The following is a 14,383-nucleotide window of genomic DNA, read 5'->3' on the forward strand; positions in this document are numbered from 1 at the left end:
GGTGTAAAGCTTGTCTAAGTGGGAGACTGAACTTTTGCATGAGCATGGTATGAACTTGCTTAATCATAGATGATTGTGTGTGCTGTAAACAGGAGTCATCCCCCTCTCTCAGCCAAGAACACTTGTAATTGCTTGATGAATATGTAGCATAAAAATAAATAAATCAGAAAAGCTCTGGAGGAAGGCACTGAGCTCTCCTCCAGCATGGGTTCAGTTGCAGGTATTGCTCTTATTGGTGTTCCTGGCTCACACAGACCTTCCCCTCACTCAAAACAGATACAAGTAAGCAAATAAATGAGTTGCAGGCTGCTGAGACAGTCAGCAAGATGCTATCAAAGGGAGTTCCCAAATGATCTGTTCTCTGCATCTCTTCTCATTTGTAACCAGAATCTACAGTGAGTCAATTTTTAGTTATTCGAGATGAATAACAACTACACTGCTACAGTTGTTTAAACCCATTAGGGGTGGTTACATCTCATCGCATTCAGATTTCTCTCCTCCCAGAGCTAAAGGGTTTGAGCAAAAATCAAACAATCCTGTATATAATGTCAGGAAAACTATGGATATTAGCAAGATAGTAGGTGACTCATAAAGTAGGTGACACTAAAAAGCACCCTTGTGATTACATTTGAGTTCTTGATTTGTCTGAATAACGCCAATAAAAAAGAGAAACCTTCACCTTAGATTTCCAAGACTTGGCTGACACAAAGAGGAGGTGAATACTTTTTTCCTAGTCAGTCTGGCAGACTCTTATAGAGGAAGTGCAATTTTTCAGAGAAAGTTGCTTTTATTTAGTGGTAAATGTATGTTTGGTCAGAGATTTGGCAAACAACTCCAGCTACTTTTTGTCCTATGTAAGCCTTTTACATCATGCCTTAGAAGAAACAACAGCTGCTAATTATTTATCAGCTGATGAGCACTGGCCTGTTAATTGTAAAACATTATAAAATAGATTAGTCAGAAAAGCTTGATATGTATGCAAGCAGGGGATTTTGTTCTGCTTTGTATGTGACTTGATTAAATAAGCAATTTTATGACTCTGCTTCGTTTACAAGAAACACCTTCTCCAGTGACTTGATCTCAGAAACTCTAACCGGCCCACAGTCTTCAGGAAAGTTTACTAAAAATTAGAAGGTTTTTCAGACACCTAGCTCTTTGTGCCCCTATCACAACTGTAATCCATAGGGAAGAAGAGACCTCTCCAATCTCCAGTATATGCTGCTTTGACCCAGAATGATTAGAGTTCCTTCAGAAGGGGAAGAGTTAATGAGCAAGGAGAAGACCACAGGATCCAATCTTCTGCCTGCTCAGTCTTAGTCTCAACATCATATTCTTGTCATTCAATACTATTTAGTGTTACATGAGAAGACCACTGTACACAGAAGACCACTGCATTACAGGTCCTACTGGCTTCTTTTTTGGTCTGCTGAAAAGAAAACCTCAATTGACTTTGTACCAATGGAATAAAAGTTTCCAATTTTCCAACCGCATCGCTTGTGCCAATGGAGAGTTTCATCCTATTAAATTGGCCCCAGTGTACAACAGTGTCTTTCATATACAAATGGATACACCAGGGCAAGGAGAAAATATAAACAAAAGGGTTTTTGAGAGGCTGTGCCAGGTGAAGGACCTCTGGGCAGGATTCCCATGCCATTGTTCAGTGCAGGCACTTGGATATGTGTGAGCATGAGTGGTCTGATATTAGCATTGAAACAATCTGTTCCAGTTGCCATCACTGCTTCATACCAATCACCTTGCCCCATCATTTTGGTGGCCTTCAAACAGCACAGATTTGGGGGATGACAAAGAGAATTTGTTTTTTTCACTCCAATCTCTGATGCATTGTCTCCTTCCCTTTTTAAGAAGAAAGGCGGTTTTCTGTGACAAACTCAAACATCCCAAGAGACCAGCACTGACACATGAGGTGGATCTTAAACCAGTGCACATTTGAGTAGGTTAATTGGATTAAACAGAGCCTCGCTGATTCACACCAGTTGAGAAGAGACTAGAGGAAGGGATTTGAGAGGATTTAGGAGCTGTCCCAACTGTGAAATACTTCAAAGTTTGGTTCATAGACCAGTAAAGGAGAGAACAGACTGGTGCTATGTGCATCGAGATTAAAAACAGCCCTAAAGGTGGTGAGACACTTCCACCAGGATTTTGTCCTGTTTGCTGGACTTTTTGTGCCAGTTACAAACCACTCCATATTCCAGCATCCAAACTGCTAGAAACAGCAAGAGATCTCATGCTCTGACCAGCATCTTTCAGTGCTCACCAGAGAAACTTCCCTCACTTCCATTGAATTTTGGTACTACAACACTTTGGGTCAGCAACTTCCAAAGAAAACCTTTTAAGCTGTTCTGAAAGTCATACCAAGCCATACCCAGCTCCAAAGAAAACAAGAAAAATGCAAACCAGATGCATACAAACTTGGTCTTAAGAAACAGGGAAGGGTGGGGACAGTGTGCTTGTTGCTTTTTATTCTAAATAGCAACAGGAAGCACTACAAACCCTGAATTAAAGAGGAAATAAACTTTCAGCGCAGGCTATGGGACCAACAGTTTACACAGGAAGGCAATATTCATGTTTAACAGTCTGAAAATGAGGCAGGTTTACACCACACAGAAAATAAACTAAATCCTTGGAACAACCATCCAGGAAGGTTTCAGCTCCAAGTCAGACCAACATTTCAGTGTACAATGAAGGTGTGACTGCAGGGAGGCCAAAGATCCTCCAGCTGGGACCCAAGGGCTGGGAAACAGGGGCCAAGTCCATCCCTCTCACCACGAAGCCAAGGTCAGTTTTGACTGAACAAAGGATGCTGGAAGGGGGCCATAATTCACAAAATCATTTAAATGGTTAAATGGGCTACACATGTGGGAGAGTGCTCCTGGAGTGACAAATTTAGAGTGCTGTATGCTGTTTAAATAATAAATGATGTATTTTTTCTTTATTTTTTCTTCTTCTTTTTTTTTTTTTTAAACAAGACTTGTACAGCCTGTAAAGTGTCTTCAAGTATAGAAAATTCCCAATTGCTCTAAGTCTCAAATCACCCTGACCACTGGGCTTTGGCCAGCTAAACCAGAGCAGAACTGGGACAAAAATGAAAGTGCATTTACGAAAATATCAACCACCTTCACCAATATCCACCATTCAGGTACCCCTAAACTCGTTCCTAATGGCATCTGATCTAAGAGGGGCTTGAACTCTGGTTTCATAGGTACTGCTTGGATCTCTGAATGCTCCTCATGTTCTTAATCACGTCTGCTCCAGAGATGAGGCTATGAATAATTAACTATGCTCCAACATTACAGTCATAGATTATGGTGGTGGTGACTTGTGGACTGCCATGCGCAGCATAAACCATTTAGGAAACTCTGTTATCCACTTTCCCTTTATATTTGTCTTGCAATCACTTACCGCTTAAAAGGGTAAATCTTTCATAGCTTTAATTAAAGCATTTAAAATAATTTACACTGAAATTGTATGTGCTTGGGTCTGTCAAAATTGATGCTTTAATAACATGTCATCCCTTTTTTCGATTGCCCTGAAATCTGTTAAAATTACCACTAATCTAATTGGGAACAAAGTTGTCAAATGCATGCAGCTCTGACAGTTTGTCTTTCTGCAAACTGCCGACAGATTGCAAGTTACGCATGTGTTGAGCAGATGGGTAAGTTAAAAGGAACACAAAAAAAAGCAATTTATTAAATCACCTGGAACCAGCAGCTCCATTCCAAAAATAGTGAGAATGAAATATAGCAAGAGCTAGGAGAGTTGGCACTGGAATATGCCAGAAGGTACCAGTTACAAAACAAGATAAACATTTTGAGAAGCCTCAGCTGTGTTGCAGAATAATGAGGCGTTATTTAACCCGATATAGATTACCAGCAGAAATTAATTTAGGGTGCAGGGTTTTGTGAGAGTGTGTGAGTGTGTGAGTGTGTGTGAGTGTGGGGTTTTTTTTAAAAGGTTTTTTTTTTTTAATCCCTGTGTTTTAACTCCTTCATGTCTGAAAGAGAAGTCCCCCATCTCTTTTCCTGAATTCCAGTCTTCCTGCAGAGCTCTTGGACCCACTGTACACTCCTGTGGTGGAGGCAACCAGTGGGTGCCCTCTCCTTTGGCTTCATCTTACATCCTCCCTTTCACAGGCATCTCCTTCATATCTGAGAGAGGCCAAGGTTGCTTGATCCTCAGACACAACTTGGCCACTGACACCCTTGGGCTACACAGTTCCTTACCCCTGCCCAAAAATTCCATTTTTGGGAAGAAATTGTGAAGAGGAGAGAGGCAGAGATGGCACCCTGCAGGGACAACTGACCCATCCACTCAAGTTCTACCCTTCACAGTCCATTCCTTGGTCCTGCTGCTGCTCCTCTGCTCTCTGCCCATTTCCAATGCCCCCAGCTCTCTGCCCCCACCAGCAGCAGAAAATGGAGACACACTCTGTGGTCATCACATGGGTCCAGCCCTCCCCACACATGTCCCTCTGCCCTGGGGACACACACTGGGCTGTGTTTATACAGAAAAAACAGACTTCATTCTTGGCTGCTCTGTAAGCACTACTCTGTTCAGCAGCATTTATTATTCAAGAACAAGACCAAGATTAAAACCAGCGCAAAAGCACTGGATAAGCACGATGCACCCACTGAGACCACCACAGAGGACACTGGGATGAAGATGCTTGTGTGCTTCCCCTGTTTCAGTGCCAGCTCAGAGGGAGGAATGAGAGCACGAGGCTTCCCTGGTTCACAGTGATTTTTGGTGGAAGCCCTGTGATTTGGGATGTTGTGAACAGGGACAAACTGCTGTGCCTTGGGACCCTGCACTCCCATGCACAGCTTTGCCAAAAGACCCGAACCAAATCGTGCCCACGGCAGCCAGGTGGGCAAAAGAGAGAGAGGACAAACAAGTTCTGAGACACAACACCAGCTTGAGTTAATGGAATATTTCCCAGTGCCGCAAAAAAAAAAAAAAGAGATGAGCTCCCATGACCACAAAGTACATTAGGAAAGAGACTCTCCTCAGCAACTTTATGAACTAACTTTATAAGCCACAGTTTAAATGGCTACAGCATCATTTCAGCAAATGGAGATATCCTGATTTAAACCAGCTGAAAAAACAGCCCATAACACAAGGCAATAGGTACCCCTTCCCAGTGAGCTGGGGCCATTTCATAATGTGTTCAGGGAGGAGAGAAGATCATAAAAAGAATTGCAAACGGGAGGTTACAACCAGAATTGCTTCTCCCTTCCCTTTTTATTTTTTTCTTTTAACTAAGGAATAAGCATTTTGACCCCTTCTTTCCCATAGAAAACTCAAGGAGGAAAGTCTACCCAATTTCTACAGTTTAAAGATGTCCTAACATATAGGTGTGAAGATGGATGAGCCACTCTTCTGCAAAAGTGATGGTATTCCTTGTATAAAATTAAAATTTTTAAGTCTCAATGAGCAAGAAAGATGGAAATCTAGCCCTAGGTAACATTACTGCACTCAACATGACACCAGACAAAGTACGATCCTTAATGCAAGATTAAAAGGATGTAACATAAACCAGCTAAGAAGCACTAAGGGCCTGGTGCTGGAATGGTCTCCAAGTAGTTTAAATTGTCACTAACCCTACGAAGACAAATGAAAAAAATAAAATATCAAAGAGGAGTGAAAATATTTGAGATATTTTGAGCAAGGCTGGGTCAGCCCCTGCATTCCTGAGCTCCTGCGCAGAGCAGGGATGGAGGCAGAAGGTGCTGTTAAACAACATTTCTGCCTAAACATCCAAAAACCAGAGCTTTTCTGATCCCTGCTTGGCTGCCTCCCCACAGCTGGTCTGGGGTAACCATCACAAGGAAACCACATCTCTGCCTTGTCTCAGGGTCCTTCTGTGGAGCTCCTTCCCTCTCTTGTGCCCCCCTCCTTGTGCAGTGTGTGGGGGCCACAGATGTTGGCCCTCACTTTCCTTTTTCCTTTCACTGCAATTTAAATGGACATTTTTTTCCCCCTCTCATATCCAAGCGGGTCATCATTTAGAGTCTGTGATTTATTTAATGGTGGTTTTAACCCCACTTAGAAATAGGCTGCTTTCATGATTTATTGATTCCTTCTTCCCCTTGTTAATTTGACTCATTTCTTAGGAAATTATTCATAGTTAATCATGGTAAGAATAAAATTAGTTATAGTGCCCACTTTGCTGCAAAGGGAGCGTAAATAACTTTTAAAGCAAATCGGAAAGAAAAACATGTTAAAGAAAAAAAAGAAGAAGAAAAAAGAAGAAGCCAGAAGAATATAAAAAAAATGATGATCATCCAAAGGGGCCAGTAAATTAAACCTCTCCACTGTTACTGGTTGGAGGAAGGCACAAATTTACATTCCACAGGAGCACGGCTTTTACAGCAGGCTCTCCTCAATTGAATTTGCCATGTCTTCTGGGAAACACACCATTTGGAAGATAAAATCTCCCACCACTCCACCACCACTGCCACCATTCAGAAGATTAAAAAACCCCGCCAACTCTGTTGTGTGCCTTTTGTGCCCACTAGAGGAATGTAAAACCATTATATTTAAGTATCATAATGGCCAACATATGCTTTTTCTTAGAAATGACACCACCATCTGGATTAAGTTCTCCTGATCATTTCAGACAATGTTACGATTATTATTTTTTTTTTCCCCTTCAGGAGAACGAACTGCCCAGAAAGCAACAACAGTCACAGATGGGGAATTCTTGCTTTTCCTTTTCCACCGCTGGCATCTTCGAGAAACGTGGTAAATTCTTTATATGTACTTAAATCGTTTGATTTCACTTGCTAATTGGTACGAAAGCCTACCTGGTTACACCCCATTCCTAAGCCTGTGAGACTCCTATTGCCTTTGGCCATACAACTTCACCATTACAGTTAATAAAGTATGTAATTGCTGTAATGATAAAATTACATCGTGTTACTGTTTGCAGCAGTCTCTTCCCCACAACCACATCACTCATTAAATACTGCACCAACTGGTACGGGAGAAGGAGAGGCAGATTTAACCCTTCTCTGGATGAGGGATTTCAGCACACTGGTGTGCAAAGGGGAGGTGTTCTCACCTGAGTGCCTCCTTACCAGCCCCATGGCTATTGTCGTGGACGTCGGAGACCTTCTGGGCCACCACATCCAACTGGCTGTAACTGGAAATGGGCACGCCGGGATAATTGATGTGCTCAATCTGACCATGCACAGGTGGCAGGGAGACGGCATACAGCAGCTTCTCGGGTTTGCTAGTGCCATCTGTTGCCACAGGAACATCTGTCGTCAAGGTCACCCTGTCACCCTCTGTTAAAGTTACAGGTTTGGCGAGTAGAACAATGTCACCTAAAAAAATGAAACCGGTAAAAGGGGAAACCAACATGAGAGAAATTTGAAAAGGGGAATATTCCTTTTTACATCCCAGACCAGGAGAGAATAGGGTAAAAGTGAGCCCTTCTGTTCAGGGTAGGGAGAAGAATGTTATCAGAATAGGCTGGGAAAATATTTTTGCTTTAGGTTTAGAGACAGACAGGACATTTACAACAGAAAAAGCTCCAGAGCCATCTCATTTGTTTTCAAATATGCCCCACAGAGAGTCTCACTTAAGGGCTGATGCTAAATAGAATCACAAGATTTTAATCTAACCTCAGCCTGGGTGAGTTTATAGAGGAGCCCATGTTTTTATCTGGCTGTGTGATTTGTCCAAAATGTCGAAGCCAGCTTTGATTTTCTGTTTGGGCAGAGAGAATGACCCAGTTGTTTAGAAAGAACAATTATGTTAATAGATCCAAACGAGCCAATGGACAGGGCGCGTTAATGAACTAAGCATTAAGCACAAACACTGTGTTTTAAGCCGATAGTGGTGCTGTAACCTCAGCAACAGAGGTTCCAGCTCCATTGGATTTATTTATGAGGAGCTCCACTGCATCGGCCAAGGGCCAGGGCAATTCTCACTTGTACAAAGGAGTAGCCCCAGAAAATTGAGGTTGCTGGAAAGATGAACTGGTCTTCTCAGAAGAGGAGTAGCAGTGATTTACCTCGTCATATCCACTTCATCCTTTTCTATCATAGCCTCACTTGTTTTTAAAAACATATCTAAATCAGTGTGTCAGCACAGGGGTTGATCTGCCAAAGGCAGAAGCAGAGACAAGTTTTTATCAGAGGATATTCTCTTGCAAGAGCAAGAGAATAACGTCAATCAGTTTCCATTGCTGTCAGTCAACCTGCTGATGACAATATACAATAGTGGCATTTCTAGCCTGGGCTCCAAGGGAGCTTTTTTTCTGTTTCTTGTCTATTATGTTGCCAACTGAGTTTTAAAAACAACAGGTTCCTTATTAAGTGGAGAAGGTTGCCAGCAACATTTGAGTATAGTGATTGTCAGGGCTTGGGGGGATTTAAAATTTTATTTCCACAACAAAATGTGCATCAATTTCCATGCTTTTGGCCCCATTTGATGGCTCATCTTTGCTATTAACTCATTTAACTCCACTTCTCCCATGCAGCTAGCAGGGCAAATGAAAAGTGTGGCTGAGACTTGACACATTCAAGAAGTGACTGTTATCTGAGGAAATTAGTCTAAAACATCTGAGTAATTCAAAATATAAATACAATTAGCTAGATTACCTTCATATAACAAAAACTGTAATTCTGTTTGAGAAAAAGCAACAAAAGGAAAATAACCAACCCCTTTGCCATCACAAGCAACATTATCAGAGCTCACCAGTCTTGTAGCATTTAGAGAAATTGTTCGTGCTGTGTTGGAGAAGAAATGGGGTGTTTTTTACTTTTTGGTTGCACCTTTGAACTACCCTAAATTTGTATGAAATCTCACTGAATGGCGACTCCTTTTCAGACTGTTTCCAAAAGTAATCTGAGATCAAGGAGTGCAGAGAGAGGACCTGAGAAGGCAAAGAACAGGACGACATTGCAGGAAGCAGCCCGAAATGCAGGACATTGACTTGCTTGCAATCTGCTCAAGGGTTTCAGAAGTCCACAGTCAAGCCTAGGATGATTAAGTAGATGCAGTGCTCACACTGACTCATTTTCTTTACAAGAAATCCAAACAAATAAGATTAAATAAAGAGGCAACAGTGAAATAGGCAAGTGCAGGTGATTCAAATTATCTTTGCCCAGATGGAAAAAAGGGCTAGGTTTTCCATAGCAGCTTGAAAGTGTTTTTGCCACAAGCCCCATGATATATAGAAGATCCTCCTGATCAGTCCTTTGACCAGGCAGTCATACACTCCCTTTGCTTAACATTGTGGGAAGAATCAGGTTCCTTATGTCCCTAATTATGAGCCTAAGGATGAGGCTTTCAAGCCCTTTCTTAAGTCACAGTGATCCAAGTACAAACCCAAACTGGGATGTCAGCCATCAACTAGTACACTTTGGTTACCGTGAAGTAGATAATATTTAAAACAATCACAGATTCTTAGAATAATTTGGGTGGGAAGGGGCTTTAAAGACCACCTTCTTCCAACTCCCTGCCATAGGCAGGGACACCTTTCACTCTCCCAGGTTGTTCCAAGCCCTGTCCAACCTGACCTTGGACACTTCCAGGGATGGAACATCCACAGCTTCTCAGGGCAACATGAGCCAGGGCCTCACCACTCTCACAGCGCAGAATTTCTTCCTAATATCTAACCCTTCCCTCTGTCAGTGTGAAGCCATTCTCCCTTTAGCTGTCACTCCATGCCTTTGTCAAAATTCCCTCTCCAGCTCTCCTGTAGCTCCTTTAGGTACTGGAAGGCTGCTATAAATAACTTTTAAAAAAGTTTCCCAGTTTATATCAATAATTTAAAGAATAAATAAATGCTCATCTTCTGGGAAGCCTGATTTTCTTCTTTCTTTCTTTTACCAGCCCAATACACATCATGGTCAGGTCAAACCCCTCTAAGCCTATGTGACGCATGACAAGAAGACACGTACATCTGAAGTTGTTCATCTAGCAGCAACATTTGGCCTTAATATGTTCATTTTTTTATAGACTCTAGAAAAAAAGCCAAGAAGCACTTTCAGATATAAAGGAAAAAAAACAGACTGCAACTGCTAGGAAGGGTGAAGCCCCATGACCTCAGCAGCTCGAGCGGTCAGCAGCATCCCCCGCACGCTCCTCGGGGCCACGCCAGCTCCCTGCCTTGCAAGGCTGGTGAAGCCACTTGGATTTTTTTTTAATTCACTTGCTTAAATGTCGTAGGCTTGAAAGTTTGACTTGAAATATAACATTAGTGGGTTTGTGGTAAAAGCAGCAGAGAGGATAGGATGACAGGCGGGGCAGAGGGGACTGATTGAAAGCAGGTGTGGAGGAGGAAGATGGGAGGAGGAGAAAGAGGAAAACATGACTGAGTAAGTAAATTCAATGTTATACATATTGAAAAAGAGCACCCATATATAGAGCACCCACCTGTGCTCACTTCTTCTGAACATTGTTTTTTTAACATAAAACAAGAGACAGGCTTTAAAACTGAGCGACCAAAACAAGGCACAGCGTGGCACGCGCTGCTCCCACAGAGGTGGCCGTGGCAGGAGTGCAGGGCAGGTGCTCTCCATGGTGTTTAACTCCCCACTGGAATGTTCTGGGATCCTATGGGAAGAAGAGCCCATACAGACTTGAAAGTGGGCTTGGTTTCTGGCTCCAGGGGGTATCTTGTATTTATGTCTGTAAACACACATGCAGAGAGAATAAAATACAGTAGAGATCAATCACAGAATCATAGAATATTCTGAGGTGGAAGGGACTCACCAGGATCATCATCATCCAACTCCTGGTCTCACACAGGACAGCCCTAAGATCACACCATGTGCCTGAGAGCATTGTCTGAATGTTTCTTGAGCTCTGGCACACTTGATGCTGTGCCCACTGTCCTAAGGAGCCTGTCCCATCCTCTGAGTGAAAAACATTTTCCTAATATCCAGCCTAAACAACCTCCCCTGACCCAGCTTCATGCCCTTGGGTCCTGTCACTGGGTACCAGAGAGTAGATCAGTGCCTGCCCCTGTGCCTCCTCTCATGAGGAAGTTGTGATCAGCTATAAGCTCTCCCCTCTATGCTTCACCTGGTTTGGCCTCTTGAGTACCCTCATCACATTCATTTGACCACTACACACAGTACAGCCTTGTTCCCCTTAACTAAACACATCCTCAAGCAAAATAAAAATTCCCCCTTGTAAGGGGAGGGGAATTCCCAGGAAGGAAAATTAAGAATTATGGGACATTATTGACCATATGAAGCTTTAGGGAGGCTGGTGAACCTCTTCCTCTCTCCACACATGCACACACCATCCCAATTCCAGACAGTTTTACCTATTCTTTTACTGCATTTGTACTTGATTATACATATTATTGTCTCATTAACTGCAAACCTTTCCAGAGCACTGAAAAGGAGAGAGCATTAAAATACACTGAAAAGTCCTGCAGCTCAATTAACACACACCAGGGGGTTCAAGGGGAGGGGAAGGGGGGATGGGGGTCAGCTCCAATTATAAAAGGCAAACTTATCTTTTTCTTTTTTTTTCTTTCTTTTTTTTTTTTTTTTTTGGTAATATCAGCTAATTAGACTTTGACAACCAATTAGCAGATTTTTAGCTTTGCTGAGAATGAAGTTAGCACCGAGAAATGAGAAGGCAAGTAAACCAAACAGGCAAAATGCTCCTCTTGTACCACAAACAGGCTGTCCTAAAGAAAAAAGCATGCCCAGGGCCAGATTCTGCTCCTGGATTTATGGCCCTTTCAGCTGGCTGTCACGCCAGTTACTCGCAGGTGTAAATTGAGTGTAGGACTTGGCCTGCAAACTTAAGCTTACCATAACTCATGCAAGCCCACAGCAGAGAAGCACTCTCCAGCCTCCTTGCAAGGTTACATTTTAACTTTTAATAACCTTTTTTTTTTCAATTTTTTTTTTCCCACTACGAACCATGAAGTACCCAGATGATTATTTAGGATTAATGGATTATCAAAAGTGCCAGTTGGCACACTTCTGCTAAAGAGAAAAAAAGGGGGGGGGGGGGAGAGAGAAGTGTAACAAATGCAGCTGTTTACTAATAAATAAAGCCTCAGCTGTAACAGAAATAAATTAGATGCATTTAATTGGTCGACTGCAAACCTCCTCTCTTTATTACAATGCTGCTTCTTGTTATTTTATGATGTCAGGGTAGATGGCAGACTGACAGAGTGTTTATGAATCACAGTTTGCAGATGGCACTCCTGGTTTTTCGGCAGTTATGAGCACAAGTAGCATGAGGACTCAATAGAGGGTTTTTGCCAGGGAGGACCCCCTGAGAATTAGCCGCCTTCATTTCTCTGGTGCCAATCTCCCCCTGACAGGAGCACTATTTCACAAAACCTACATTCAATAAATTATACTCGCCTGGCAAGAACTTGGAAATATTTAACACTCGGAGGATACCAGCGTCTCAATTTAATTTCCATTCATTTCCAGAGGACGCCAGGCACTACTTGGAACAGCCCTGGTTTGTGTGCATGCGCATGTGTTTTCCCCCTCCCCAGCTAAAAAGAAAATATAAAAATATAATGGTGTCTGCAGCCAGGAATATCTCACCCTGCCTTCAAAATGACTTCAAGTCTCCTGAGGACAGTTTACGGTCTCGTGCCCTGGTCCTCCCAAGTTGCCCTGCCTAATGACAGCTTTGTAATCCAGTTGGGAAATAATCTCACATGGCTGCACTCGGAGCTCATGAGCTGTAAAACTTCTGGATTGAACTCCTTCACCTGGTCACTTCAGTGAGCTACAAGCAAATGCAATGAGGGATGTGGTCATAATTGTCAACAGATTTGTAAATTTGTGTCATTAGTTATGCGCATAATGGATTTTATTCTAATGAGCTTGTTCATAAGAATGCCAGGAGGACTTGGCCCCTTTGGAGGAAATAAACTACAAACTTTGCCTATGCATTTTAAAACACATCAGTGCCACATAAAGGGGAAAAAGAAATGTTTCCTCTCCTTTGAGTGCACTGCAGTTTTCACTTAGTTTAACCTGATGCAATAAGCTATGGCTCCTTTTACTGCTGTAAACTCATTTCCTACCTTCCCTGGGATTTCTCAGGGAAACATAGACATTTTCAGATGGGGACATGTTTTTTTCTATTCATTGAATAAAACTGGAAACTATCGTGACTCTTTGGGCTCAAGATACCAGTGTGGAAATACAAAAGGCAGCCCTTGTCCATACTCTCAAAAACAAAATTAATTCCAGGGCACAACATCGTCAAAGCTGCCTCCAAACCCAGCTAGAAATGCTGTGGTGCTCAGGGGGTCAATCAACAGCACCTGATACACATGGAAGAACAGTAAAACTAAGTATTATTAAATCAGGGGTTTATTATATCTATTACTATTAAATGTATTCTTATTAAATCTAGTTATAGCATAAGCCTTGTTCTCCAGAGACAAAGAATGAAGCTTCTAGGCTTGCTTTTTTTGGGAAATATACTCCTGCTTTTCTTTGAAACAACCTGGATATTTTTATTGAATGCATGAGCTGAGCAAAGAAGCAGACAAGCCCATGGAAACCTACTGGCACCTTTGCCAAAATGATGTTCTCCGCGTGCCCAGCGGAGCCCTCTTCCCCTGCTCTCCCTCCTCTCTCTCTCTGATCCTGCTTTTCAGCCAACCACACATAAAAATCTCCGGCATGTGCCAAGTACTACAGATGGGTCCATTGTAGCACACCCTAATGTTCATAGCTGACACCCAGGTGTTACAGTTTGTACTTGCTCGCTAGCCAGACGGTGGCTGTGTGCCAAGGGGAAGGCACAAAGCACTTGGATTCCGTGCTGAAAAGCTATATAAGAGAGACTTTAAGAGACAGAAGAGCAGGTATGAGGCTAAGAAAAAGCAAGAAGAGACCCATCCACCAGCAAACACCTCCCTCTGCTGCGCATCCAGTCTCCTGTCCCGTCCCCATAAAGCTCTGATTTATTATTGGATTCTATCCAAGCATTCCTGTTCCCCTGACCTTATCCACTGTCACACCAGCTCATTTCAAACCTACTGCTGATCTGCAAGTTATTTCAGGTCTGGCTAACAATGAAGTGACTTATTTAAAAGATGTGGGCAGAGGGAGAATGGGCTGCCATTTCTGATGCGCTCATCCAACCTGGGTTATGAACACTGCCTGCACAGGATCTGAATGTGTAAGGAGCAGAGCTCCTGAAATCACACCAACCCTCTGTCTGCATGTATTTGAGTGACCTGGAGAGTATTTATGAGCCCTTTCTATTTAATAGCAGTAGCTGGAAAGGGTTAACACCAGTATCCTATTCTCTCTTCCATTTTCCCCTCCCAGGAGCCTACTCCCCTTCCAGCCTAATTTCCTTCAGTTTAATTAATTTTCAGTAATCACAAGTCTAGACACCACAA

At 42.6% G+C, this 14,383-nt stretch overlaps 1 protein-coding gene across 2 annotated transcripts in view; it reads right to left on the reverse strand.

Moving 5' to 3' along the window:
* LOC135305421 (FRAS1-related extracellular matrix protein 1-like) overlaps positions 1-14,383 on the reverse strand; it is a 93,454-nt gene that overhangs the window by 63,214 nt on the left and 15,857 nt on the right. For both annotated transcript variants that reach the window (XM_064429037.1, XM_064429038.1), the window contains exon 6: positions 7,082-7,346. Coding sequence is in view for 1 of the 2 variants with exons in the window: in XM_064429038.1 (XP_064285108.1) it covers positions 7,082-7,346 (265 nt within the window). In the remaining variant the exon portion in view is untranslated. The remainder of the gene's footprint in view (positions 1-7,081; positions 7,347-14,383) is intronic.

This window comes from Passer domesticus, chromosome 7 (genome assembly GCF_036417665.1).
Source record: "Passer domesticus isolate bPasDom1 chromosome 7, bPasDom1.hap1, whole genome shotgun sequence".
Lineage (NCBI taxonomy): Eukaryota > Metazoa > Chordata > Aves > Passeriformes > Passeridae > Passer > Passer domesticus.